Source organism: Pristiophorus japonicus, chromosome 5 (assembly GCF_044704955.1).
Source record: "Pristiophorus japonicus isolate sPriJap1 chromosome 5, sPriJap1.hap1, whole genome shotgun sequence".
In the NCBI taxonomy this organism is placed as follows: Eukaryota; Metazoa; Chordata; class Chondrichthyes; family Pristiophoridae; genus Pristiophorus; species Pristiophorus japonicus.
In genome coordinates, this window is record NC_091981.1 from 248496754 (window position 1) to 248521378 (window position 24625).

Sequence of the window (24625 nt, forward strand, 5' to 3'; positions counted from 1 at the left end):
TGCAGATGCTCTCAGTCGGCTATCATTGCCCACCACGGGGGTGGAAATGGCGCAGCCTGCAAACTTGTTGATGGTGGCGCAGCCCGCAGACTTATTGATGGTCATGGAAGCGTTTGAAAATGTTAATCACCTGTCACGCCCCCCAGATTAGGACCGCCAAGATCCTCTGCTGTCGCTAGTAAAAAAAAAAAAAATGTGTACTGCATGGGAGCTGGGCCAGCATCCCCGTTGAAATGCAAGAGCCAATCAAGCCGTTCCAGCGGCGAAAGGACGAGCTGTCCATTCAGGCAGACTGCTTGTTCTGGGGTAACCACGTAGTTCATACCAAAAAAGGGCAGGGAGACGTTAATCTCCGATCTCCAGAGCACACACCCGTGTATAGTAATGATAAAAGTGATAGCCAGATCCCACGTGTGGTGGCCCGGTATCGACTCTGACTTAGAGTCCTGTGTACGGCAATGCAGCGTATGTGCTCAGTTGAGCAACACACACAGAGAGGCACCACTAAGTTTGTGGTCCTGGCCTTCCAGACCATGGTCGAGGATCCATGTTGACAATGCGGGCCCGTTTCTCAGTAAAATGTTCCTGGTGGTGGTGGATGCTTTTTCAAAATGGATTGAATGTGAAATAATGTCGGGAAGCACCACCACCACCACTATTGAAAGCCCGAGGGCCATGTTTGCCACCCACGGCCTGCCTGACATAGTGCTCAGTGACAAAGGGCCATGTTTCACCAGTGCCGAATTTAAAGAATTCATGACCCGCAATGGGATCAAACATGTCACCTCGGCCCCGTTTAAACCAGCCTCCAATGGGCAGGCAGAGTGGGCAGTACAAACCATCAAACAGAGCCTTAAATGAGTCACAGAAGGCTCGCTCCAAACCTGCCTGTCCTGAGTACTGCTCAGCTACCGCACGAGACCCCACTTGCTCATAGGGGTGCCCCCGGCTGAGCTACTTATGAAAAGGACACTTAAAACCAGACTCTCGCTGGGTCACCCCAACCTGCGTGATCAGGTAGAGAGCAGGCGGCAGCAACAAAATGTAAACGATGGTCGTGCCACTGTGTCACGGGAAATTGATCTGAATGACCCTGTGTATGTGCTAAACTATGGACATGGTCCCAAGTGGATCGCGGGCACGGTGATAGCTAAAGAAGGGAGTAGGGTGTTTGTAGTCAAACTAGACAATGGACAAATTTGCAGAAAGTACCTGGACCAAACGAGGCTGCGGTTCACAGACGACTCTGAACAACCCACAGCAGATGCCATCTTTTTCGAGCCCACAACACACACCCAAAGGATCAACGACACCATGTTGGACCAGGAAATGAATCTATCACGCCCAACAGCCCAGCAAAGCCAGGCTCACCTCGCAGCCCAGCGAGGGCACAGTCAATACACCAGAACAGACATTTGTACCGAGGTGGTCCACCAGGGAAAGAAAGGCTCCCAACTGCCTCACCTTGTAAATAGTCTTCACTTTGACTTTGGAGGGGGAGTGATGTTGTGTATCTGTAAAGTATGCACTCCCATGTTCCGCCACCAGGGAGCTCATCCCCTGAAGTCCCAAGGGATCCCAGCATCCCTTGGGAGCACTGTATATAAGCCGGCCCCTAAGACCTGTTCCTCATTCTGGAGTGTCTTATTAAAGACTGAGGTCACTGTTACTTTAAGCTCCCTGTGTGCAGCCTCATCTGTTAAGAACACAATCGATACAAGCCCAGTTGATCCAGTCTCTCCCCATCTATCAGTCCTGCCATCCCGGGTATCAGTCTGGTGAATCTTCGCTGTGCTCCCTCAACAGCAAGAACGTCCTTCCTCAGATTAGGAGACCAAAACTGAACACAATATTCTAGGTGTGGCCTCACCAAGGCTCTGTACAACTGCAGTAAGACCTCCCTGTTACTATACTCAAATCCTCGAGCTATGAAGGCCAACATGCCATTTGCTGCCTTCACCGCCTGCTGTACTTGCATGTCACCCTTCAATGACTGATGTACCATGACACCCAGGTCTCGTTGCACCTCCCCTTTTCCTAATCTGTCACCATTCAGATAATATTCTGTCTTCCTGTTTTTGCCCCCAAAGTGGATAACTTCACATTTATTCACATTATACTGCATCTGCCGTGCATTTGCCCACTCACCTAACCTGTCCAAGTCACCCTGCAGCCTCTTGGCATCCTCCTCACAGCTCACACCGCCACCTTAGTGTCATCTGCAAACTTGGAGATATTACATTCAATTCCTTCATCTAAATCATTGATGTATATTGTAAATAGCTGGGGTCCCAGCACTGAACCCTGCGGCACCCCACTGGTCACTGCCTGCCATTCTGAAAAGGACCTGTTTATTCCAACTCTCTGCTTCCTGTCTGACAACCAGTTTTCTATCCATGTCAATACATTACCCCCAATACCATGTGCTTTGATTTTGCACACTAATCTCTTGTGTGGGACCTTGTCAAAAGCCTTTTGAAAATCCAAATACACCACATCCACTGGTTCTCCCTTGTCCACTCTACTAGTTACATCCTCAAAAAATTCTAGAAGATTTGTCGAGCATAATTTCCCTTTCATAAATCCATGCTGACTTGAACCGATCCTGTCACTGCTTTCCAAATGCGCTGTTATTTCATTTTTAATAATTGATTCCAACATTTTCCCCATCACCGATGTCAGGCTAACCGGTGTATAATTCCCTGTTTTCTCTCTCCCTTTTTAAAAAAAAAAGTGGTGGTACATTAGCTACCCTCCAGTCCATAGGAACTGATCCAGAGTCAATAGAATGTTGGAAAATGATGACCAATGCATCCATTATTTCTAGGGCCACTTCCTTAAGTACTCTTGGATGCAGCCTATCAGGCCCTGGGGATTTATCGGCCTTCAATCCCATCAATTTCCCTAACACAATTTCCTGACTAATAAGGATTTCCTTCAGTTCCTCCTTTTCGTTAGACCCTCAAACCCCTAGTATTTCCGGAAAGTTATTTGTGTCTTCCTTCGTGAAGACTGATCCAAAGTATTTGTTCAATTGGTCTGCCATTACTTTGTTCCCTATTATAAATTCACCGGAATCTGACTGCAAAGGACCTATGTTGGTCTTCACTAATCTTTTTCTCTTCATATTTATAGAAGCTTTTGCAGTCAGTTTTTATGTTCCCTGCAAGCTTTCTCTCATACTCTATTTTCCCCCTCCTAATTAGACCTTTGTCCTCCCCTGCTGAATTCTAAATTTCTCCCAGTCCTCAGGTTTGCTGCTTTTTCTGGCCAATTTATATGCCTCTTCCTTGGATTTAACACTATCCCTAATTTCCCTTCTTAGCCATGGTTGAGCTACCTTCCCCTTTTTATTTTTAGTCCAGACAGGGGATGTACAATTGTTGAAGTTCATCCATGTGATCTATAAATGTTTGCCATTGCCTATCCTCTATCAACCCTTTAAGTATCATTTGCCAGTCTATCCTAGCCAATTTACTCCTGCTCCTCATTCTTATGTATCAAAAACTTATTTCTGGCATATTCTCATAATACAGTAAACTGTAAAGCTTCCAGTTACGATGTTGGAATGGGATAGCAGCTCCTGCCTTCTGCATGGAGTCCAAACATTTCCTGTAGACACAAGTAAAAGTGAACTGAAGATATGGCAAATATCTTGCATTGTATATTTTCTCATTGGCAGTTCTCCATGCAGGGACTTAATAATCAAACCAGACCAAAGACACAAAGGTGTAAAATGCTCTGGTGCATGTTAATGAGCAATTGCATCATTTGCTTTACCCAAGTATTGCTAATGCCTTAAACAGTGCACAATCAAACATCTCTTTCGGTGCTGTGTTCCATCAACTACCAGCTATATTTGTAACATCAGTGTTCTATCACTAGCATTTTTAGTTTCAAAGCATCCTTAGAGGCATGTAGCGGTGAAAGGGTGAATTATTTTACATATGATTTGCATCTTCTTTAGTCCCATCACTTTGGATTTGTGAGGAACACCTCATTCTAACAGCTACACTGTAGATTGTTGCTTATGGAGATGAGAAGACAGCTATTACATTGGTACAAATGTCTATTTCAACAAAAAAAAAGTTTTAATTTAAAGAAATATCTGAATTGTGTTATTACTTTCTTCTCTCTCTTTCTCTCCCCCCCCCCCCCCCCTCCCACTCTAGGAGAAAAGCCATATGAATGCCCCAACTGCAAGAAACGGTTTTCCCACTCTGGCTCTTACAGTTCACACATCAGTAGTAAGAAGTGCATTGGTCTTATATCACTTAATGGTAGAGCACGTTCAGGAATCAAGACACCTCAAGGCACTTCTCCATCCCTTTCTCCATCAACCAATAGCCCTGCTAGAACACAACTTCGTCATAAGCTAGAAAATAATAAGCCTTTACAAGAACAGCCTACCGTAAACCAAATCAAAACTGAGCCTGTGGATTATGAGTACCAAACTATGGTCGTGACCTCTGGTATCAACTGTGCAAGCTCTTTCCAAAATGGGGGGTTTAGTGGCAGTATCCCTCACCACGTCACACCTTCACCTCAGAGTGTGGTTCAGGCTGTTGTATTGCCAACTGTAGGCCTGGTCTCTCCTATTAGCATAAATCTAAGTGACATTCAGAATGTTCTTAAGGTTGCAGTATTAGAAAACAATCATGTCACTTCCAAAGAACCAGGATCTTCTGCATCAGTACAACAAAACAGTCATTCCCTCATTTCATCAATCAGTCTTCCCTTGATTGATCAGGATGGAACCACCAAAATCATCATCAACTACAGCTTAGAGCCAAGTCAACTCCAAGCTCTGCCACAAAATTTAAAAAAAGAGATTCCTAACCTAGCAGGCAGTTGTACAAATGAAAAGCCACCAGAAGACCTCACAGTCAAATCTGAGAAAACTGAGACCAGTGTAGAAGGAGTTGGTAACACATGCCTGCTTTGTAATGAATGTCCTGGTGGACTAAATGCACTTCATGAACTAAAGCACTATCAATTAAAAACTGAAGCTCATTCAGGAGAAACCAGTATTAAGCTCCCTGAAAATCTCGCTGGAGCTTCTGTATCAACAGAAGAGAACTTCTCTTCAGATCAAGAGCCATTGAAGAATCTGTTGTCACTTCTGAAGGCATATTATGCATTGAATGCACAACCAACATCAGAGGAATTGGTAAAGATTTCAGTTGCTGTAAACCTACCATTAGAAAAGGTGAAAAAGTGGTTTGAGAAAATGCAAACTGGTCAGATTCCAGTCCAGCCATCTTCCCCCACACCAAGCAACGAGGAGGTCAAACCAAAACTACTCGTCAGTCATGCCGATTCATCACCTGTTAGAGATCTACAGGGCAACACAGCAAATTCTGAAGCTCTTGATAAGCTGACTGAATCTCAAGTTGCTAATAGGCCAATTAACACAACGGCAGATCCTTCAAGGAGTAATACTCCCTCCCCATCACCACTGAATCTCTCTTCTGCATCTTCTAGAAATTCACAAAGCTATCTTAACACACCTGATGGCAACCAAGAGGATTTACAGTTAGAACCTCTTGATCTATCACTTCCAAGGCAGCAAAAAGAGGGACTTGAAAGACCCACAATAACCAGTGTTTACCACAGCAGTGTTCATTATGTTCAAGAGGAGCCCTTAAACTTATCTTGTTTAAAGAAAGAACAAATAGAAAATGACAGTATTATTGAAGGAAACTCAACAAGTGCCAAACCTATAAGTATTGCAATCCCGACAGTCACCACCCAACTACCCACAATTGTTGCCATTTCAAGCCAAAACAGTGTTCCATGCCTCAGAGCCCTAGCTACAATAAAGCAGGCCAGCTTCATTCCACAGGTGGCCTACACATACAAAACAACCAATTCAAATGGATCTGAACCACAACAGAAACCAACTCAAGCCAATGGAAATCATCTAGTAAGTATGCTATTCTTATTTGACTATGATTTGTAAAAACTCCTTATTTTCATTGTTGGCTTTTTAATAGAAACATAGAAAATAGGAGCAGTAGTAGGCCATTCGGCCCTTGGAGTCTGCACCACCATTCAATATGATCATGGCTGATCCTCTATCTCAACACCATACCCCTGCTTTATCCCCATACCCCGTGATGCCTTTTGTTTCGAGAAATCTATCTATCTCCCTCTTGAATATATTCAGTGACTTGACCTCCACAGCCTTCTGTGGTAGAGAATTTCACAGGTTTACCACCCTCTGAGTGAAAACATTTCTCCTCATCTTGGTCCTAAATTTCCTACCCCGTATCCTGAGACTGTGACCCCTTGTTCTAGACTTCTCAGCCAGGGGAAACATCCTCCCCGAATCCTGTCTATCCAACCCAGTCAGAATTTCATTCTTCTAAACTCTAGTGAATACAGGCCTAGTCGACCCAATCTCTCCTCATACGACAGTCCTGCCATCCCAGGAATCAGTCTGGTGAACCTTCGCTGCACTTCCTGTATGGCAAGGCTATTCTTTCTTGGATAGGAGACCAAAACTGCACACAATACTCCAGGTGCGGTCTCACCAAGGCCCCGTATAACTGTGTAGTAAGACATCCTTGTTCCTGTACTCAAATCCTCTTGCAATGAAGGCTGACATACCATTTGCCTTCCTAACTGCTTGCTGCACCTGCATGTTTGCTTTCAATGACTGGTGTACAAGGACACCCAGGTCCCTCTGTACATTGACACTTCCCAAGCCATCACCATTTAAATAATACTTTGTCCTTATGTTTGTGGATGCTTGGTTTACTGAAAATGTTCCTACTTTGTAATACTTGAACTTAGTAGAAGACCTATCTTTTGTAAGCTCTTTCCTCAATGTAGAATTGTAACTCGGTAATTAAGAAGGGTGCAACTGTAGTAGTATAATGTGATTTAGTTATCTAAAAGCACATAACAAAGGTGGTTGTATTCCAGAAGGAGGAAAAACAAGAGACGAGTTCCGGAGGTGTGCCCAATACGGACGATCAGAATGATTCAGACTCGACGCCTCCACGTAAGAAAATCAAAAAGACAGAGAATGGAATGTATGCCTGTGATTTGTGTGATAAAATATTTCAGAAAAGCAGCTCTCTTCTGAGACACAAATATGAGCACACAGGTAAGAAACATATCCATGTATTGTACATGTATAGCATATTGTGCCATTTGTGTTTCGAACTGCAAAAACATTTTATATCTTTCATTTTATAAGCAGACGGTGCTGTTTTGTTTTGCTGAATATTTAGTACATTAAATAACGTGCCTTGATGGTGCAAATTGTTAATTTTCTATTGGCAGGAGAGAGCTAAACATTTTTATTGACAAAAAACAAAAAAGTATGGCAGTGTCCGATCACTTTTGCTTGGTGTTTTAAATCAAAAAGCTATTAAAATCCTATAAAGTTGAAGTTTCAGATGTGGGCCCTTCATCAGAACATGGCATCACGGTTCTGCTGAAAGGTTAACTTGTTTGTTCTCTCCACAGATGCTGACTGAACTGAGTATTTTCAGCAATTTCTATTTCTGTTTCAGATTTTCAGCATCTGCAAGTTTTTTGCTTTTTGAAATCCTGGTAAAAATTAGTTTGTACTTTAGCATAGAATTTATTTTTTTCAAATCAAGAAATGTATGGGAGATTACTCAATGGTGAGCTGTTGAATATGGACTATCAATCCAGTGGACTTGTGAGAACCATGTTCATGAGATTTGTCCCGATGAATTCATGATTGGGATAAACAGCTGCCTATAAATAATAACATTTGTCTTTATGTGACTCTTGTTAGCAGGGGTTAAAGTTAGAAGTATGGGCAAGCTCTGGGTAAATGCATGTGCATATGTTCCACGAGTGCGCACATGCCACTAATATTTCCACAGTTTTTGAAATAAGAAGCAGAACATAATGCTATACATATTTCTGTCTAATACATCTCTACACTGAGGTACACATCAATAAGTTTTTGTTTTTAAGCAGAACATGCCATGTAGAAAGAATATGCATTTATGTAGTACATTTCAAAACCTCCTGGACATCCTTTGCTTTACAACCAATGAAGTATTTTTTTGAAGTGTAGTCACTGTTGTTTGGCCAAAGAAGCTTTCAAATTGGAATGTACAGATGAGTGGGACTAATTGGGTAGATCTTGCAAAGAGCCTGATGGGCCAAATGGCACGTTTCTGTGCTGTATGATTCTATGATTATAACTTAGCAAAGGAAGGAACAGGCAGCATTATCATGTCCTATAGGTGACATGTCATACATCACAATAAATATGTTTATCATTGTGTATTGGTGAACTGATATAATAAAAAGCAGGAAATTATAGACCAGTTAGCCTAACATCTGTCGTTGGGAAAATGCTGGAGTCCATTATTAAGGAAGCCGTAGCGGAACATTTGGAAAAGCATGATTCAATCAAGCAGAGTCAGCATAGTTTTATGAAAGGGAAATCATGTTTGACAAATTTGCTGGAGTTCTTTGAGGATGTAACGAGCAGGCTGAATAAGGGGGAACCAGTGGATGTAGTGTATTTGGATTTCCAGAAGGCATTCAATAAGGTGCCACATAAGAGGTTACTGCACAAGATAAAAGCTCACTGGGTTACGGGTAATATATTAGCATGGGATTCGGATTGCAATTAGGATTGGTTAACTAACAGAAAACAGAGTTGAGATAAATGGGTCATTTTCCGGTTGGCAAACAGTGACTAGTGGGGTGCCGCAGGGATCGGTGCTGGGTCCTCAACTATTTACAATCAATATTAATGAATAGGATAAAGGGACCGAGTGTAATGTAACCAAGTTTGCTGATTATACAAAGATGGGTGGGAAAGCAAATTGTGAGGAGGACACAAAATCAGCAAAGGGAAATAGACAGGCTAAGTGAGTGGGCAAAAGTTTGGGGCAGATGGAGTATAATGTGGGAAAATGTGAGGTTATCCACTTTGGCAGAAATGATAGAAAAGTAAATTATAATTTAAATGGAGAAAAATTACAAAGTGCTGTAGTACAGAGATACCTGGGGGTCCTTGTGTATGAAACACAAAAAGTTATTATGCAGGTAATGCAAGTAATCAGGAAGGCAAATGGAATGTTGGCCTTTATTGCAAGGGGAATAGAGTATAAAAGCCGAAAAGTCCTGCTACAACTGTACAGGGTATTGGTGAGGCCATACCTGGAGTACTACATACAGTTTTGGTCTCCGTATTTAAGGAAGAAAATACTTGCATTGGAGGCTGTTCAGAGAAGGTTCACTAGGTTGATTCCGGAGATGAGGTGGTTGACTTATGAGGGTAGGTTGGGCCTATACACATTGGAGTTCAAAAGATTGAGAGATGATCTTATTGAAACTTATAAGATATTGAGGGGGATCGATAAGGTGGATACAGAGAGGATATTTCCACTCGTAGGGAAAACTAAAACTAGGGGACATAGGGCCCAAGTGTCCACATGATTTGCGCCTGATTTTTAGGAGCAACTGGTGAAGAACGGACTACCTTAGAAATCGCAATTCTCCACATTTTTTTTTCTGCGGTTCTAGTCAGGTAGAACAGTTCTACTTTGGAACAGAATTTTTTCTTCAAAAGGGGGTGTGTCCGGCCACTGACGCCTGATTTCAAAGTTTCCACAGTGAAAACGTACTCCAAACTAAAGTAGAATGGAGCAAGTGAAGATTTTTGTAGAACTGATAAAACCTGTTCTACACATTAAAAAATCAGGCGCAGGTTACAAATTAGGCGTCCAGAACGAGGTGGGGGGGGGGGGGGGGGGAGGGGGAAGGGAAGTCATTAAATTCTACAATCAATCCTTATTTATACTTCTACAAATATTATACAAATAAATCCAACCTGAATAAACATTTATAAGCAAAGAAAAGATTAAATAAACCATCTTCCTACCTGTGTGAAAGTGCTTCAGCCATCGTTCGTTCCCGCGGGGGAGGGGAAGGAGACAGCGGTTTGTTGTTGCCGCCGCGGAGGGGAAGGAGACAGCCGTTTGTTGCCGTGGCGGGGAGGGAGGGGAAGGAGACAGCCGTTTGTTGCCGCGGAGCGGAGGGAGGGGGAGGAAACCGCCGTTTGTTGCCGTGGAGGGTGAGGAGGGGAAGGAGACAGTGAGAAGGATAGCCTCAGTGCTGATGTGCTGATGGCAATGTGCTTTTATGAAAAAATGTTCAAAAATTAAACAGCTACTAAGAAGTACAAAAATGGCCGAGTGCCAATGTTTTTTTCACACTGAGCATGCGCGAACGCTGCAACGCGCACGCGCAGCGTTGCCGGCAGGAAAAAAACTAATTTAAATAGTACCCGCCCCCTCCCACTTACAAAATCGGCGCGAGTGTAGGCTCCGCCCCCCTGGGCGCCGCGCCAAACAGACAAGGAGCTGCAAAGCGCTCGAGAATAGTGTGTTTTTTTTCTGGCGCCGTTTTCGGCGCAAAAAATGGGCGCCCAGCTCGGAGGGGCGCCCGTTTTTTATCCTGTGGAAACTTGGGCCCATAGTCTTAGAATAAGCGGCCGCCCATTTAAAACTGAGATGAGGTAAATTTCTTCTCTGAGGGTTGTAAATCTGTGGAATTCTCTGCCCCAGAGAGCTGTGGAGGCTGGGTCATTGAATATATTTAAGGTGGAGATAGACAGATTTTTGAGCGATAAGGGAGTAAAGGTTTATGGGGAGCGGGCAGGGAAATGGAGCTGAGTCCACGATCATAACAGCCATGATATTGAATGGCGGAGCAGGCTCGAGGGGCCAAATGGCTTACTCCTGTTCCTATTTCTTATGTTCTTATGACACACAGTAGCAGATATAGTAACATTCACACTTCTATCTTGGAAAGATAATTTCAGATTGCAATATTTTAAAAAGCAGATTAAGGACTATTACCGTACCTATTTTTTGGATTTGTTTTTCTTTTCCCCTCCCTTCCAGTTCTCTGGCATTTTTATTTAAATATTTATAAAGTGGTACAAAATTCTTTTGCCCGCTTAATTTTTTTCCATTTGTGATGCTGAAAACATATTGAGCCATAATTTCCTGTGGCAAGACATAGACTTTTCCCTTGCACATTCAAGTTTTTTAAATTTTTGCATGCCAAGTTGCTGAAAGTGTGAGCATAGTGAGCAGGCCAAGCAACTGTATCTCTTTAACCAATCAGATTGAAGGATTATGAAATAAACAGTGTAATCACTGAGAGGGATGTGTAAATTAGAATGGGAGAATTGTGTGTCAAATCAGATAGAGAGAGAAAGAACGACTGGATTAAGAAAGAGAAAAATGAGACAGGAAAAGTTTAAAAAAAAAGAAATGTAACATTATTAAAATGTCCCAAAACAATTAAAAGGAATGAGACACCATAACGACAACAACTTGTATTTATATAGCGCCTGTAATGTAGTGAAATGCCCCATGGTGCTTCACAGGAGTATTATGAGGTTAAAAATTTGACACCGAGCCGCTTAAGTAGAAATTAGCGTTGGTCAAAGAGGTATGTTTAAGGAGCGTCTTGAAGGAGAAGCAGAGAAGTTTAGGCAGGGAGTTCCTAGGCAATAGAAGGCACGGCCACCAATGGTTGAACGATTAGAATCAAGAGAGTAAAATTAGAGAAGTGCAGACATCTCTGGGTTGGAGTTGTTGGGCTGGAGGAGATTAGAGATAGGGAGGGGTGAGGCCATGGAGGGATTCGAAAATAAAGATGAGACTTTTGAAATCGAGGCGTTGCTTAACCAGGAGCCAATTTAGGTCAGCGAGCACGGATGATGAGTGAGCAGAACTTGGTGCAAGTTAGGACACAGGCAGCTAAGTTTTGGATCACCTCTAGTTTACGTAGGTAGAATGTGGGAGGTCAGCCAGGAGTGCGTTGGAATAGTCAAGTCTAGAGGCATGGATGAACTGAGGCAAGGGCAGAGATGGGGGATGTTACAGAGGTGGAAAAAGGTGACCTTAGTTATGCTGCAGATATGTGGTCGAAAGCTCATTTCAGAAATGACACCAGAGTTGCGAAGTGTGGTTCAGGCTCAGACAGATGTTGGGGAGAGGGATGAAATCAGTGGCTAGGGAACGGAGTCTGTGGCAGGGACCGAAAATAATAGCTTTGGTCTTCGGTATTCAATTGGAGTACATTTCTGCTCATCCAGAACTGGATGTCGGACAAGCAGTCTGACAATTTAGAGACTGTGGATAGGTTGAGAGAAGTGGTGGTGAGGTAGAGCTGCGTGTCATCAGCATCCATTGTGGAAACTGACGCTGTGTTTTGGATGATGTCGCTAAGGGGCAACATGTAGATGAGAAATAGGAGGGGGGCCAAGGATAGATCCTTGGGGCACACCAGAAGTAACAATGTGGGAAACCACACTTGTAATAGTACTTAGACTGAAATGGGCAACATTTAGCTTTCTGTGCCATGTTTAGTTTGTATCTACCACACTAATAGTGCAACTTCACGCCGTTCAATGCATTTGAATAGTGAGGCAGGCAGTGAGATGCGTTTTCGCAAAGCTAACGAAGGACTTATTTCCGCACGTCTGACCTCATCTGAAGTTCTCATAGCATTTGCACATAGATATTAGCAAGCGCTATTGGCCCTGCCGTTATTTTGACAGCAAACTATAGGTCAATTATTATTGACTACCTAATTGACCGCAAACTGAGCTTCCAACCCCATATCTTCTCCATCACAAAGATTACCTACTTCCACCTCAAACATCACCTACTTCTGCGCCTGCTTCACCCATCCGCTGCTGAAACCCTCATCCGTGCCTTTGTCATTTCAACACTTGACTATTCTCATGGTCTTCTTGCTGGCCTCCCATCCTCCACTCTCCATAAACCAGCTCATCCAAAACCCTGCCGCCTGTATCATAGAAATTTACAGCACGGAAGGAGGCCATTTCAGCCCATCGTGTCCGCGCCGGCTGACCAAGAGCTAGCCAGCCTAATCCTACTTTCCAGCTCTTAGTCCGTAGCCCTGTAGGTTACGGCACTTCAGGTACACATCCAAGTACTTTTTAAATGTGGTGAGGATTTCTGCCTCTACCACCTTTTCGGGCAGTGCGTTCCAGACCCCACCACCCTCTGAGTGAAGACATTTCCCCTCAAATCCCCTCTAAACCTCTGACCAATTATTTTAAATGTTCCCTGGTTGTTGACCCCTCTGCTAAGGGAAACAGGCCATTCCTATCCACTCTATCTAGGCCCCTCATAATTTTCTACACCTTAGTAAGGTCTCCCCTCAGCCTACTCTATATTCTAAAGAAAACAAACACAGCCTATCCAATCTTTCTTTCTTAGCTAAAATTCTCCCGTCCAGGCAACATCCTCGTAAATCTCCTCTACCCTCTCTCGTGCAATCACATCTTTTCTGCAATGTGGTGACCAGAACTGCACCCAGTACTCTAGCTGTGGCCTAACTACAGTTTTATACAGTTCAAGCATAACCTCCCTGCTCTTGTATTCTATGACTCAGCTAATAAAGGCACGCAATCCGTATGCCTTCTTAACCACCTTATCTGGGTGGCCTGCTACCTTCAGGGATCTGTGGACATGCACTCCAAGTTCCCTTTGTTTCTCTACATGTCTTAGTGTCCTACCAGTTAATATGTATGCCCTTGCCTTGTTAGCCCTCCCCAAATGCATTACCTCACACTTCTCCAGATTGAATTCTTTTTGCCCACCTGACCAGTTGATTGATATCTCCCTGCAGTCCACAGCTTTCTTCTTCATTATCAACCACAGAGCTGATTTTAGTATCATCTGCAAACTTCTTAATCATACCCCCTACATTCAAGTCTAAATCATTGATATATACCATAAAAAGCAAGGGACCTAGTACTGAGCCCTGCGGAACCCCACTGGAACCAGCCTTCCAGTCACAAAAACCCATCAACCTCTGCCCATATTTTGCACCCTTTCCTCCTTTTTGTTTTAACCCCCCTCACCCTGATCTGTATTTTTTCCCTCTTGTTTCCCATGGCAACTGGTAATTATTCTGCCATTCACATCCTATCTAGACTCATCATTTTCTAACTTCTGCCATTACCATCTCAAGTTGGCTCATCATCCCTTTTGTCTCTCAAATCTCTCCTGTCTTCCACCCTATCATAGACCTTCCCTTTTCTTCTTTCCTCCCTTCCTCCTTTCAGTGCTCCTTAAGAATCTGATAATTTTGAACTTTTGCCAGTTCTGACGAAGTGTCATCGTACTGAAACGTTAACTCTGCTTCTCGCCAGATATGCTGCCTGACCTCCTGAGATTTCCAGCATTTTCTGTTTTTGTTTCAGATTCCAGCATCGCAGTATTTTGCTTTTGAACCATTACCCTTTGCTTCCTGCCTCTGAGCCAATTTTGGATCCAACTTGCCACTTTGCCCTGGATCCGTGGGCTTTTACTTTCGTGACCAGTCTGCCATGCGGGACCTTATCAAAAGCCTTGCTAAAATCCATATACACTACATGAAACCCACTACCCTCATCGACCCGCCTTATTACCACCTCAAAAAATTCAATCAAATTAGTTGGACACGACCTTCCCTTAACAAATCCATGCTGACTGTCCTTGATTAATCCATGTCTTTCTAAATTAAGATTTATCTTGTCCCTCAGAATTTTTTCCACTAATTTCCCTACCACCGAGTTTAGGCTGACTGGTCTGTAATTACTCGGTTTATCCCTTTCTCCCTTTTTAAACAAAGGTACAACATTAGCAGTCCTCTAGTACCACACCTGTAGCCAGAGAGGATTAGAAAATGATGGTCAGAGCCTCTGCTATTTCCTCTTTTGCTTTTCTTAACACCTGGGATACCTTTCATCCGGGCCTGGGGATTTATCCACTTTCAAAGCTGCTAAACCCCTTAATACTTCACAATCATCACAAGTTGCAGTGCAAAAGCCCATCAAAAGTCTGTGGGTAAGTGTAAGTAGCAATACAAAGTTATATCAAGTTATTTTGTGCAAATATTTCTAGTTTCCACTATCGTTTATAGTAAATTTTAGCAGTATTTGTATGGTCATACAACCTGAAACATACAATCTCCAAAGCTTTGTGCGAGCTCCCTTCATGACTTTCTCTCCAACTGCTCAGATGAGGAGATGCGTTACCAGTGTTCTGAACAGAATCTGGGCTTGATACATCGGAGTTTTTCCCCTGCAGTGTGGGCAAATTTGGCCTCACTTCTATTAGAAATGATGTAGTTAATAGCTGCTAAGAAACTTTTCAATGGTCCTGTCCCACGTCTTCTGCCTCCACACACACATTACCGTTATGGTCTCTAATAGGCACTACTCTTTAGTTATCCTCTTGCTCTTAATATATTTATAAAACATCTTTGGGTTTTCCTTGATATTCCAAAACATTTTTATGCTCTCTCTTTGCTTTCCTAATTTCCTTTTTACTTGCACCTCTGCATTTTCTTAACGCCTCTCGAGTTGCTGCAGTATTGAGCCCTCGGTATCTGTCATAAACCTCCCTTTTTTTCTTTATCCTTCCCTGTATGTCACTTGACATCCACGGGGCTCTAGATTTGTTAGTCCCACCCTTTTTCTTTAAGGGTACATTCTTGCTTTGAACCTTCAGGATCTCCACCTTGAATGCCTCCCACTGCTCTGACATTGATTTACCTTCAAGTAGCTTTTTCCAGTCTACTATGGCTAAATCTCATCTCAGCTTAGCAAAATTAGCTTTTCCCCAATTGAAAACTTTTATTCCTGGTCTATCTTTGTCCTTTTCCATAACTACCCTAGATCTAACTGAATTATGATCACTAGCACTAAAATGCTCTCCCACTGTGATACCCCTTCCACCTGCCCAGCTTCATTCCCTAATAAGTCCAGAACTGCCCCCTCCCTTGTTGGACTAGCTACATACTGCCTAAAAAAGTTCTCCTGAATGCATTTTAGAAATTCTGCACCCTCTATATCTTTCACAGTAAATTTTATCTTGAGTTAATATTAGGGTAGTTGAAATCCCCTGCTATTATTGCCCTATAGATTTTGCACTTCTCACAAATGTGCCCACATATTTGCTCTTCTATCTCCCTCTGACTGGGGGTCTATAGTATACTCCCAGCAATGTGAGTGCCCCTTTTTTATTCTTCAATTCAACCCATATGGCCTCATTTGATGATCCTTCTAACACATCCCTCGTCACAGCTGTAATTGTTCCTTTAATCAATACTGCGACCACCCCCCCCCCCCTCTATCCTGTCTGAAAACCCTGTAACCAAGAATGTTGAGCTGCCATACCTGCCCTTCTTTCAGCCATGTCTCAGTAATAGCTATAATATCATACTCCCAAGTGTCTTTCTGTGCTCTTAGCTCATTTGCCTTATTCTCTCTATTCCTTGCATTTAGATATATACCATTTAGCACTGCCAAACTCCTTTGTTGTCTATTTTCTAGTCCTTATTTCCTCTGTCTTCCAATTTCACTTGCCACTGTTCTGCTTTCCAATTCCAGCTTCATACTTGAGTATAAGTAGGGGTAAGCAAATTTATAGTACCTGATTGGTTCATAAAATGATACTGTACAGAAGGAGGCCATTCGGTCCACTGCGCCTGTGCTGGTTCATATGCAAATTTCTTCTAACAATCTTTATCAAAAAAAAGAAAGAAAACCAGACATTTGGAATTAATGTAGAGAAACTCTAAACACAGGAATTACAAAAGCAAAATACTCGAATGCTGGAAATCTGAAATAAAAACAGAAAATGCAGGTCAGGCAGTATCAGTGGAGACCCTTCATCAGAACTGGAAAAAGTTGGAGATGTAACAAGTTTTTAAGTAAGTGTAGGGGCAGGGAAAGTGGGGAGGGGAGGAAAGAACAAATGGGAAGGTCTGTGATAGGGTGGAAGGCAGAAGAGACAAAATGGATGATGGTGCAAGGCAAAAGGAGATGGGACAAGTTAAGAAACAAAAGATGAATCTAGAAAGGCTGTAAATGGAAAAACCAACAGCTGCCATGGGAAAAAGAGAGGGGAAAAAAAGGATAATGAAATAATAAATAAAAATAGGGGCAATGGTTACGGTCTGTAATTGTTGAACTCTATGCTGAGTCCAGAAGGCTGTAAAGTGCAGGAATTAAAGACAGGAATTACAATGTCTGTATCCTTTGACTTTAAAAGTAATCTTGGCAATCAGACTTGACAAAAAACAGGATATTTCACTCTGGGTCCTACCACCACCCCTTAAGCACTGCTAGCGAGATGACATGTTATTGATCCCTCCTTGAGTCACCAGCCAGCTATCTTATCCTCTACATTCATTTCTTCAAGTTCGCTAAAAAAAGATACAAAATATTTAACCGCGCGATGAAGTCAAATATCATTGATCTCCCTGATTGGCTGAAATAAAACTGGTTTTGAAACTGATTGACAGCCAATTAGATAAGCATTTAAACAAAATGGGTTCCAGCTCAAAGAAGATTTTTTTTTAAGTGAAAGGCAAAATAGAAAATACAAAGGCAAGACATACAGAAATGACGTTTCTGGAATTGTATTTTTATATTGCAGTAATCAAACTGCGCAATACAGTATTGTAACGGCAAACGTGACTGAGCCTTGTGAGATCAATGTCTTAATTTTTTTGTTGTTTTAAGCAAGCTTTGCTTATTTCTGATATGTTCATTTGGACAGGTAAGCGACCTCATCAGTGTGGGATTTGCAAGAAGGCATTTAAACATAAACATCATTTGATCGAGCACACGCGACTGCACTCGGGGGAGAAACCCTATCAGTGCGATAAATGTGGCAAGCGTTTCTCGCATTCAGGCTCCTACTCGCAGCACATGAACCACCGCTACTCGTACTGTAAACGAGAAGCTGAAGAACGCGAGGGAACAGAGCAAGAAGAGACTGGGCCTGACTCACTGAACAACAGTGAGTATACAGACAACAGGACCTCTCCATCCCATATGGACTCAGATGACAAGGACAGCACTGCAAGAGAAGATGAAAGTGAAAAGGAGGAGGAAGAGAAGGAAAGTGATGAAATGCAGGATAATTGTGCAGAGGAAATGAGAGAGGAATCAGAAGAGGAAGCAGACGCAGAAGGAGAAGCAAATAGAACAGACCTAATGAGTGATGTGGAACAGGAAAATACAGTAAATAGTCTGGAGGCTTTGGAAGCTAACTCAGCAGAAAAAATTTAATGAATACTTGATCAGGAATATAAATTGGAGAAGAGATGTTCTGCGATTAGTGTTGGTGTTGTACCATGTAAAAAAAATTCCAGAAACACACTCTATATTACTGTGTTTTCTCTTCACTACTGTGTAGAAACCCCGGTGTGCCTGAACCTCAACAATTAACAATTTACCACATGAACTGTCAAGATATTAGGAATGATGTTTGTATTGGAAATGCAAAAAAAAAGTTGCAAGTGATAAATTGCATAAACTGACTGTCTTGATTCAAAAGGCAAACCAACAGGTTTTAAAAGAATTTTGCTACCAGTCATTCTGCATTATCTGTTTACCTGTGTTGCTCTTCATTTTGCCATTCATGTATCCCATTAACTTCAACACTGTACAGCTGGGAGAGATTTCTATGAAAATTTCTATTGCAAATGAAAGTATCAATTGTAGATTTATAGTACTACAACTCTCTACTCCATTGCTGAATCTCAACATTTCATTGGTTTGAAAGGATGTGAAAATTTCTGCACTACAGAATTCCCTTTATACTTGTATCTAACATACTCCTAAGTATTATTGTCTACCTTTATCAGTATCACACTAGAAGGTAGTTATTGATAACATTAGTTGACCTTATTTTAGAGTGTAAATTCATTTGAAGCATAATGTTAGCCTTAAAGCAGCTACTAGAAAAATAAAACTGAGAAGGATGTGGTAAGACTTGTAGTTAGATGTATAGCGGTCTGTTGCCAAGTCTTCAAAGTAAGAACTAACAGTATTAGTGTTGGAGAGAAGAGAAGTCAGTGTTTTAGAATGACGAGTGTTAAGTAGGTAAGTGAGGATTATGGTATGGAGCTTTGTATCCCCCTGGCCTTATGCAAGACCTGTGTGCTGCAAGTGCCATTTACAAAACAGTATTATGGAAATGTGGCTCTAACCAGCCCTTAGCTTTGGTGCAAGTTATTAACAGTGTTAGCTGATTTTATTTCAGTATTATTTTAATTCAAATTATGATAACTTTTTAGTTTCCTATGTTTGTGCAAATTTTGTACTGTATGTCCTTGAACCTGGCAGTATTAATACCCTACTTACTGACACGTGTACCTTTTAGTTTTAGAAAACTTTTATATTTATGTGTCTTATTTTTATATTTCTTTATTGTTATTTATTACACAATGTAGTGTATAATACTGTAGTTTGTATTAATACAATAATATATTTTAGTAAGAAAAATGATTTGGAAGGTTGATAAGAATTCAAAGCAGAAATACAATTGGTTCTCTTGCATTGAGACTTTGTTTAACAGTGTTATGTAACAATACTACTTGCCTTGGACTGTAGAATTAGAGTATCAAATGGGAATGTATAAATTTTACATTCAGAATCCTGCGCTGCCTCACTTTTAATACATTGGGCTACTGAATTTCAAATATAATGTTATACAGCATGGTATTTTTGCAGTTTTGTTTGAGATTACTGTGTAACCATGAAACTGTATTACTGTCCTCAATGAGCCAAATTACAAAGTCATGCGCAGTGTTGGGAACAACATAACATTTTTTGCTTTGTGCCAATTTGTTTTAGTATTCCTCTACAAACCAGAAGTTTTTTTGAATTGCCTAGTTACATGATAGTCATTTTCTAGTTTTATACCAGACTCCCATCTCACAATAAAATGCATCAACAAACTGTCAGTTGTGACTTCACTGCTGTGTATTAATTCTGTTCCAGAGATGCTACAGACATCATATTATGTGCATTATTCGTTTTTGGCTAATTTGTAACTTTGAAATCATGGGTTTGTGATTAGATGATTCTTGTACAAAGATATCCCAAATACATTTGTCATTTAAAAAAAAAAAAATACTGAATAATTTGCATGTTTCATGAAATCATCTTACTGTTCATTGGAATGAATGTTCAAAATTCCCTGCACATATGTTAACAACAATATTTTAATCAGTAAATGTTTATTGTGACTTGGTTCCCATTTGTCTGTTAGGTTGGATTTTCCAGCGATTAGTTGCTTTATTCCTAGCGTTCAGGTGTCTGTTGGTTTGATGTATATATGGATAGAATCCTTTTTTTTTTCTCCAGCTGACTTTAACAACTGTGGCCAGCAGGGTAAGTAGTCTGCTTCCTTGTCCATGCTACTACCATTCTGAACTAGCCACTCAAAAGTGCGTGTATGGGGTTTGGGGTTAGTTCCTGCACTCTGATGCAACAGAAATTGGGAATTCAGATTGAATTTAATCCTTTCCTCCTCATATCTTTTGTTGTCTGCCTTTTGTACATTCTCGAAGTCAATAACATCTTTGCTATTGATGAAATTGGAGAAGGGTTAGTAGTGGTGTACCCCAAGAGTCAATATTGGATCCGCTTTTATTCTTGGTATACATACATGTTTTGGACTTGGGCCAAGGGACTGCAATCTCGATGTTTGCTGATAGAAAAAGGGTTTGGCAAATAGCAAGGAGGACTAAAAGATTTCAGGATGACCGAGAGAGGTTAGTAGAATGGGCAAACAAGTGGCAGATTCAATTTAATGTGGGAAAGTGTAGTAATATTTTCCAAGGGAAAACCAGGAATGGGAGTGCACCTCAATGGAAAAATGCTGAAGGGTATGGATGATAAAGAAACAAAGACCCATGCAGGTCTTCAATCAAACAACCAATTAGTACCTATGCTCCTTTGGGTAGTGGTAGGGGGAGAAGTTATGACTCTCTAACATGTTGAGTTAGTTCCAATATGACACATTTGGTAATGGAAGTTTGGAACCAAGCCTTAGTATACCATTCTATGAACGATAGGAACAGGAGTAGGCCACTGAGCCCCTCTAACCTGTTCCACCATTCAATGAGATCAACCAGGCAGGTTTGCAGTCCTGTTACTAATTGGCCAGCTTAGCTGGCACTCTAACAGAACCTCAAGGGTTATACCTGTGCATACAGGGGCCAGAGAGTCAACCCAGTTGGCTATGGAGAACCCTGTAGGCCAAACATGTCATTAAAAGATACATTAGGAAGAAATATTATGAAGGGAAGAGTTATTTAATGAATTTTTAAAAATTGCAGCTCTTTAGCTTGGGAATCTCCTAAAATATAGAGTATAGCATGTGTCATAATGAGATGGGATATACCTGGAATCCTTAAAGAAATGAGACAGGTAATAGGCAATACTCTGCTTAACACATTTTGTAGCTCCATAAATACAGTAGCTGTACCTGAGGACTGAAAGATAGCAAATGTTATCCCAATATTAAAGTAAATGAATGAGGCATGAAATATTAGAGACCGGTTGGTCTATCATGGAAAATGTTCAAGAACGTTAAAGGATGTTATTCATATTCAGCTGTGACTGGGAGGCAGTGGATCTCAGTTGTGTAGATGTATTTTGCAGATCTCATACTGTTCATATATACCATAGAATCTTGCAGCATAGAAGGAGGCCATTCGGGCCATCATGCCTATACTAGCTCTTTGAAAAGGTGATCCAATTAGTCCCACTCCCCTGCCCTTTCCCCATAAACCAGCAGATTTTTCCTTTTCAAGTATTTATCCAATTCCCTTTTGAAAATTACTATTGAATCTGTCTTCACCACCCTTTCTGGTAGTGCATTTCAGATCATCATAACTTGCTGCGTAAACAAACAAATAAATAATTCTCCTCATCTGGTTCTTTTGCCAATTATCTTAAATCTGTATCCTCTGGTTATCGATCCTCCTGCCAATGGAAACTGTTTCTCCCTATCTACTCAATCAAAATCCTCTATTAAACTACACTATCAAAACCTTAAACTTAATAGAAGTGTTCATAAATTTTGATCACCTCTATTAAATCTCTCTTAACTTTCCCTCTTTAAGGAGAACAATCCCAGCTTTTCTAGTTTCTCTACATAACTGAAGTCCTACATTCATGATATAATTCTAGTAAATCTCCTCTGCACCTTCTCCAAGTCCTTGACATCCTTCCTAAAGTATAGTGCCCAGAATTGGACACACTATTCCAGCTGAGGCCTAACCAGTGATTTATAAAGGTTTCATATAACTTCCTTGCTTTTGTATTCTGCCTCTATTTATAGAGCCAAGGATCCTGTGTGCTTTTTTAACAGGTTTATCAACTTATCCTGTCACCTTCAAAGCAGTATGCAGAAAAAAATTATTCTTTGTTTTAAAATGTGATGATTACATCAAGCTTCGGAACTTGAGGTGCTTGGGGAATTGGAAAAAACCATTAGCAAAACAAACAGATTATTTTTCAGATGTTCTCTGTTTTTTTCCAATCATGGCCCGTATTTTACGGCACCTACGGGGTTGCGCAAGTTCCGGAACTTGCAATCTGTCGAGAACCTTCTTGACAGATCGTAGCCATCCCCGGGAAAAGGGCATCCTCAGGCAGAGTGTTGGGCTACTTGTCCAACTTCTGCCCAGCGAATGCCCGTGTAATTCTTATGCCTGGTAAAAGCTGGCGTAAGGCCTGCTTTTACCAGCGTAAGAGTTTAAATGAACTGAAAAAAAAAATTTTTTTCAATCATTGAAACATTAAAACACCTGTAAAATAAGGTATCGTTATTTTTAGCCCCTTTAAAGCATTTAAATTTATGTTTCAAAAAATAGTTTTAAATGTTTAATTATAGCTATTGTATTAATTAATATTAAGTATGTTATGTTTTTTAAAATGTATTATGTTAATGTTTTTTATGTGATCCCCATTCATGCTTATGGGAATTCCGTACATACGGAATCCCCCTTCTTTCATTGGTTGGGCCAATGCCCCTGGGATATGTGAGCCTCTACACCAGCCTATGTGTAGAGGCCCAGGAGCGCGTGTCTCCGTGGATCCAGGACCATGAGGTAGGTTTGTAGATTCTTTGCTGGTCAGAGGTATCCGCCTGCGGGAATCCTCCAACCGCAAATTCAGGTCCAATCTATCTTTCTCTACACGTTTTTCAGAAACTGACCCAATTGTCTCTTGAAGCCATTAATATTAATTGCTTCGATGACCTTTACTGTTCTGTTACACTTTGTGCAATAGTTCTACCTATCTTCCTATTTACTCCTAATCATTAAATTGTCACTTAGTATTTGAACCAATTGCCAGTGAAGACATTTGCCTGGTTCAATTTTATCATTACTCTTCATAATATTAAGAACATCTGTTGAGGGAAGCTATTTAGTGTGAATAAGCCCTGCTTCTTAAATCTTTACTCATAATTTGGATTCTTAAGACCTAATCCTAGATTTTTCTGATCTGTGGAGAGAGAAACAAGGTTAGTGTTTCAGGTCGATGACCTTTTGTCAGAACTGAAATGTTAACTCTATTTCTCTCTCCATAGATGCTGCCTGACCTGCTGAGTATTTCCAGCATTTTCTGTTTTTATTTCAGATTTCCAGCATCCGCAGTATTTTGCTTTTATTTTTCCGATTTGTGTTAATTTAAAACATTTATTTTAGCAAAAATTAATATTAGAATAACATCAAAGCTCTTACATTATTTTAAGCAATAAAATATAACAATCAAATACATTTGAAGGGTCATTGACCAGTGAAGTGGATGTACTAAGGAAAGGCAGGGAAGTTTTGATATGAAATAGAAGAGTTAGGAGAGGTGACTAGAAATGTGGTTGAATAAAGGTATGGTTTGAGGAGGCTTCTGAAAGCAAGGAGACATGGCAAAATAGAGGGGCTGAGATAGAGTTCCAAAGAGTGGGCCTGAGATTGGTGAAGGCTTCGGTAACACTGGTGGAGCAGAGCAAAAGCAAAGTGGGATGCACAGGAGGCCATAGTTGGAGAACATGGGAGAGATGGGAAGATGCGAGGATGTAGAGAAATTTATACGAGCTTGTCCTTTATATGGTTGACTCGTCATACCCTCTAAAGTGGCGTAACAATCGAAACCTTCTCCGAACAAATAATTGCCCAGTGTTTGAATATTGTAGCCCTGATTAGCCTGCTGTAGAGAAAGCCTATCTCTTAGTCCTTGACATTATATAATATAAAGTCACGCCCACAAAGGTGAACGTGACCAACTTCATGTCAGAGTTCTTTGTACCACAAATGGAATGGTGAAATGATTGTCCGTGTTCTACAACATAATGACAACAAGTCCTATATATAGTCTGTTACCAGGACTGCTTTCTTTCACTTCTGAAATATGGCCCAAATATAACTGCACCTTTCCCAAGCAATGCTTATCCATCTTCATCATCTAGCAGTATGACTTCTCCAAAACTTTCCTCACTAACCTCCATCTCCACCCTCTAAAGAGCTTATCTAAAACTCCATTGCCACTAAACAGTAAAATGGTAAAAGGAGCAGAGAGATTCTTCAAGAGTTCAGAAAAACAAATCTTTAAAAGTGGGCGTACAAGCTGCTAATGCTGTTAAAAAAGCATTTGGGATCTCGAGCTTGATAATTGGGTACATAGAGTACAAAAGCTAAACATAGACAAACAATTGGTTAATTGCAGGTAGAATATTGTTATTGGTTGCCTTACATTAGGAAGGATATAAACGCCACA

At 41.1% G+C, this 24625-nt stretch overlaps 1 protein-coding gene and 1 long non-coding RNA gene across 3 annotated transcripts in view; one reads left to right on the plus strand and one right to left on the minus strand.

Annotated features, from left to right (window-relative positions):
* Positions 1-19800, plus strand: part of zeb1b (zinc finger E-box binding homeobox 1b) — a 194194-nt gene extending 174394 nt beyond the window's left edge. For both annotated transcript variants that reach the window (XM_070881524.1, XM_070881525.1), the window contains 3 exons: positions 4173-5926; positions 6931-7114; positions 17607-19800. In XM_070881524.1, the coding sequence (XP_070737625.1) occupies positions 4173-5926; positions 6931-7114; positions 17607-18121 (2453 nt within the window). In that variant the 3' untranslated portion in view covers positions 18122-19800. The remainder of the gene's footprint in view (positions 1-4172; positions 5927-6930; positions 7115-17606) is intronic.
* The window catches only part of LOC139264663 (uncharacterized), a 45353-nt gene that overhangs the window by 11556 nt on the left and 9172 nt on the right, over positions 1-24625 (minus strand). The window contains exon 2 of the long non-coding RNA XR_011593392.1: positions 16476-16565. This is a non-coding gene — a long non-coding RNA (uncharacterized lncRNA). The remainder of the gene's footprint in view (positions 1-16475; positions 16566-24625) is intronic.